Genomic DNA, 5,264 nt, shown 5'->3' with positions numbered 1-5,264 from the left:
GCCCCCCCTCTCCATCTGAGCACAGCCACCACCACTGCGGCCTCTCGCTGGCCCCCCATCTCCACTCCCTTCCTGCCATTTCTCACCTGCCCTCGGCTTTGAGCTCCACGTCGCTGGGGACAGGGGGAAAGAAGCAGAGAGGAGAGGGGAGAAGGGGTGGGCTGGGAATGGTGATGGAGGCTGAAGGCAGCCGGCCCCACGGTGCCCCAGTGTGATGCCAGCGGGGCTGCACCAACGTGGTGACACTGGACCCGCACCAGCATGGTGACACCGGGCCCGCTGCTGCTCTCCCAGCCCTGATCAGATGCTAAGGATAAGTAGATGGTGCCCATTGTGCCCAGGCAGCCTGGTGGGGTGGGAACAGGAGCCTGCTCTGCTGCTCCCTGTGGGGTTGCAGCACTGGCCTCACTGCCCCACAGTGCCAGACCCAGCCCTGCTCCATCCCTCAATGCGCTGTCACTCCAGGGTGTGATTAAAGCATGATTTAACCCCGCCTCTGCCTGCCATGGTTTGTTTGGGTTCTCCCAGTGGCTGTGATGGGAGGAGACCCCCCCAGACAGGGTGCTGCTTTCTTTACATGTGCTTTCAAGGACCATAGGTACGATTCTCGTTAACTGGTGCGGTGAGGAACAGGAAGGGGTGGTGGTAGTAGGTCGAGAGAGGTTCTCCTCCCCCTCTGCTCTGCCCTGCTCACACCACGTCTGCAATATTGTGTCCAGTTCTGGGCCCTCAGATCAAGAAGGACAGGAACTGCTTGAAAGTGTCCAGCAGGACCACAAAGATGCTGCAGGGAGTGGAGCATCTCCTGCTGAGGAGCGGCTGAGGGAGCTGGGGCTCTTGAGCTTGGAGCAGAGGAGACTGAGGGGTGCCCTCATTCCTGGGGATCCATTGGGAAAGGGCAGTGTCAGGAGGAAGGAGCCAGGCTCTGCTCTGGGATGGCCAATGGCAGGACAAGGGGCAATGGTCCCAAGCTGGAGCACAGGAGGTTCAAGCTGAAGATGAGGAGAAACTTTGTGAGTGTGAGGGTTCTGGAGCATGGCCCAGGCTGCCCAGAGAGGTTGTGGAGTGTCCTTGTGTGGAGACACCCAAAGCCCTGGCCGTGTTCCTGTGTGACTGCTCTGGTGATCCTGCTGTGGCAGGGGTTGCACTGGATCAGCTTTCCAGGTCCCTTCCAGCTCCTCACTTTCTGTGTGTGAGATTCTGTGTGTGTCTGTGGCACAAGGAGTCCTCTTGAGCAGACAAACCTGTTACCTGATCTGGCGCAGGCAGCCCCAGTGCATCCTCACAGGGCTCCCATGCACATCTCTCCAGTGCTGCTTCCCTCTGTGCTCCTTCCATGTTTTCTCTCTTCCCTCTCCAGCAGGATGTGCTACAAAGGCACTTAACCTTTCCCACGTCAGCTCTGCAAGGCTGAGCAAACTCAGCGGCGCCTGTTGCGGCGTCAGGCAGGCCCGTGCGCTGGGGCGAGACAGCCCTGTCCCCAGCACCCATGGCAGAGTCCTGGCTGTGTCTCTCGCTGCAGAGTTGCATGAACATTATAATTTTTGCATTCCTGTCATCTTTGTGGTGCGATAAACAGCACATGAGACACAGGTAACTCCACGTTGTTGCTGCTGTAGCTGCTTGTGCCTGGGTGGGTCAACGCTGGAGTTAAAAGCAGGGAGCAGCAGCGTTGACCCTCAGTAAGTGATTCACACTTGATGGTACCTTCCAGCTGGGAAGATTTTTCAGGGCACAGCCCAGTTACCATCCCTGATAGCCCAGGAATCTCTCCATCACGCTCCAGAGGATGAAGCAGCATCACAGGGATGGCATTTCCTGCAGCCCTGCCACACGGCGAATTCCCCCCACCTCCTTCAGGCTGCCATTTCACTGTAAACTGCCTTTCTGTCTCCCTGCTTATTAAGATATTTACAGAGCACAGTGAATACAAAAGTAAATAACACACGTCAGGGAATGTAAACCAAGGGGGACAACTGGCTGAGGCTCTGGATAGGCAACACAGGCCAGTGACTTAAAGCACCTTCCAGAGCGGGATTGTGCTGTTTGGAGCCATGAGGAGGAAAACCTGGTGGCTTCTTTTAGTGGTCAGCCAGTTTTTGCTCTTAAATGCTGTATTTCTAAACTGAGCTTTACTTTTGCAGTCACTGCCTCATGTTTTGCCTTCTGGGCTCATTCACTGTGAAAATACAGTAGATGCTGTAATTTTTGAAACTTTCTAACATCTTTCAGGTAAGATAAGAGACTTAAATCTGAGGGCTAGGAAAATGTTTTTTAGTTATCTTTTGGAAGATATTTTCTGGGCTTTTCAATATGCTTTTCCATCCCATGAACTCATGGTAGATGCAGTATTTTACTTCTGGTCTCAGTGATGCCCTAAAAGAGATTAAAAATCCAACTGCTTCCCAGGTTTATTAATCCAGGATGTCTCTTACTCTCATCCCTCAGTACCCAGTGGTCAGTTGCTTGTCTGCTTTGACCCTGCTGGGAGGCCCACCCATTTATCCTTTAACAGAGCAGATGTGGCTGGTTTTGGGGTGTGCAGGGGTCCCCAGCCCCGTGGCAGCCCCTCTGTGCCCCCTCCCCAGGAAGCTCCAGTGCAAGTGGGCAGGAGCCTGGCAGCTCCCATGGGGACAAAGGGAATACCAGGGGGTCAGAGCAGAAAAGGAGGAGCCTCTTGAAGGGGGGCTCCCCCAGGAAGCTGCAGAAGGGCTGAGGACGGGAGCAGCAGCAGGTATGTGGGCAGACTGGTTCCAGGCTCGCTGCGGGCAGCAGCAGCTGCTGAGAGGGTGAAGGTTCGGCCCTACCACAGGGCGAAACAGCTTCTCTGTCAACAAACCAGCTGGCACTGGCACTGGCACAGGCAGGAGGCTTTGCATGTGTCCCATGAGCTCCTTTCAGGGGCACGGCAAGCTCTTGGGTTCACAGAGTGGTGGAAGCAGGGACCGGCCGCATCTAGGTCCTTAAGCAGAGGGACATGAACACGCATCTGGAGGTGGGAGTCATCTATCAGGAAATAAGTACATGAATTTTGGGGGCTGTGGTGGCATTGCCAGGGACCCTGGGCTGTCCTGATTTCTGCCCTGGGCTCAGCCTGAGCAGAGCCCAGCTCTGCACAGCCCCTGCCACCTCCCGCTCTGCCACTCAAGCATCACCCTCCAACACGGTCACCTTCTGCAACTCTTTATTGTGTATTTCCACAAACAACACAGGAACTGAGAACGGAGCAAAGCAGCACTGCTGCTGCAGAGGTGAGTCAGTGACCGGGGCAGCGCAGATGCCCAGAATGCCATGTTCAGAGTCATTATTTCCTTGTGTTGCTGGCACAGCCTCTGAGCATCCTGTTCTGGCACAACTCATGGGCATTTGGGGCACATTTTAAAGGGGTTATGGAGGAGGATTCACAGTGACATGGAGGCAGCGTGGAGCTGCGAGCTGGGCACAGTCACACATCTTCACAGAAATGCCCAGATGTGCAAAACAGCTGGCGTGCAGGCAGCTGTGGCCTGTCCACACCTGCGGGTGGAGGGAGCAGGGAGTATCTGCTAAGGCACTGATGCAGGCAGAGGCGGTGCGGGTTGGCATAACCACACTTGCACAGACACAGACGTGGGGAGCAGCAGCAACGGTGATGGAGCCAAACTGTCCAGCTCCAGTCTGTGTATGCACGAGGGTCCCTGCTGGACCTGGGGTCAAACAGCCCGGAGGGGAAGGACGGGACCTGATCTCAGTAACAGCCTCTGAACCCTTGAGCAGATTAAGGGAAGTGATGCAGAGAGAGGAGGAAAGAGCAGTTTAATAAAGTCTATGGATGATGTGAAAGTGGCAGAGGAAAATGTAGAAATAACAGAGATCCAGACAAGAAAAGCCAAAATGATGTTCCCATACTCTGGGGGAAATTATCCAAGGCTTCAGGGGAAGGAAAGCCAGGAGGAGCAAGGCAAGAGGGGATGAATACAGAAATGCCCTCATGTGCTCGGAGTGCATGGGGGACGGTGTAGTCTGGAGCTATGAAGGGATGAAGTCCTCATTGACCAGCACATACCTGGTGGGGTTCACTGCTGCTGAACTCTGACGCTGCCTCTAGGTGTAACACGGACAGTGATTCGTGCTGTTACTAAGGGAATGAGCTACTAAACTCTGCTAAATAAATTTGCTACCAGGCACCAAAACCCAATAGCTCAGTCTTGTTCCATTACAGAGGGATTTAGCAAATAATGAGCAAAAATAACAGCTGGGGCAGAGCAGCTCAGGTAAGGGGGAGACAGGAGGAGACAGGAGGATGGAGAGGAAGAGAAGGTTGCGCAGGAGCAGCTTTGCTAGGAGGTTAGGATCTGTGTCTGTGGAAAGGGCAGGGAAATGGTTTGTGAATCTATGGACGAAATGAGAATTTTGACAGATAAATTAGCCTCAAGTCACAGGAAAAGCTCCTGGGGGTCAGTTGTTAGCCTGCCTCTGGGAAAGGCACCTTGGTGATAGACACTTCATAGAGATAAAACACCAGAAAAGCTCCAGGAAGGACCCAAGCGATAGCAGAACAACTTTTCTGCCCTGCAGCAGCTGCAGCACTCGGGAGACACAAACAGCACAGGAACACACAGGGACTGGGGTGAGCTGCAGGGCTCCCGTGGCAGCAGAGGCATTGGGAAGCTCCTGTCGGAGGGCATCGACACTCCCCCCCAACACTGCCCTTGCAGGGATTTGGGCATCCCATCACCATCCCCCAGCTGCACCTTGCTGTTTGTGGCTGGAGCGCGCTGGTGTGATAACAGAGCCCAAACATGCAGCCCAGCACTGATAACCCACCAGGGCCCTGACTCCAGCACCCTGTGATCGCCCCTTTGATGAACCACAGAAGATGGTAGGCTGCAGAAAGGTAATATTGGAACAGATCCTGGCATTGCAAATACAAACAGCCTTTCATCTGAGGTCCAGCCACGCCGGGGTCTCTGGCACACAGAATCCCACATAAATCCCACGCTCGGTCTCACAGACACACAGGTGCTTTCTTGGGAGCAGCTCCTGCAGCCGTACCTCCCACCGAGCTCCCTTTGCTCGCACTGCCTGCCTGCTGACACACACAATACTTCCTGCCATTCCTCCGCTGCTAAAGGCTCTACTTTGCTCAGGGGTCCCGCAGCGTGGGAGGGAGGGGACACATGACACAGGGCATCACAGCATGCTCAGTGTGTGCCCACCTTCATGGGCTCAAGGGCGCAAAGTGCTGTGCCAGCTGAGATGGCTCCCACTGGCAGCTCTGCATG

At 54.8% G+C, this 5,264-nt stretch overlaps 1 protein-coding gene across 1 annotated transcript in view; it reads left to right on the top strand.

The window, feature by feature from the left end:
* LOC104547473 (chromosome unknown open reading frame, human C1orf210) overlaps positions 1-2,716 on the top strand; it is a gene marked incomplete at its 5' end in the record, with an annotated part of 6,630 nt that extends 3,914 nt beyond the window's left edge. Inside the window, 2 exons of the mRNA XM_010193170.1 lie at positions 2,053-2,087; positions 2,589-2,716. Coding sequence (XP_010191472.1) covers positions 2,053-2,087; positions 2,589-2,716 — 163 coding nt within the window. The remainder of the gene's footprint in view (positions 1-2,052; positions 2,088-2,588) is intronic.
* Between the last annotated feature and the right edge of the window lie 2,548 nt (positions 2,717-5,264).

Source organism: Mesitornis unicolor, unplaced genomic scaffold (assembly GCF_000695765.1).
Source record: "Mesitornis unicolor isolate BGI_N332 unplaced genomic scaffold, ASM69576v1 scaffold35419, whole genome shotgun sequence".
Taxonomy (NCBI): domain Eukaryota; kingdom Metazoa; phylum Chordata; class Aves; order Mesitornithiformes; family Mesitornithidae; genus Mesitornis; species Mesitornis unicolor.
This window is presented reverse-complemented; position numbering and strand designations above follow the sequence as displayed.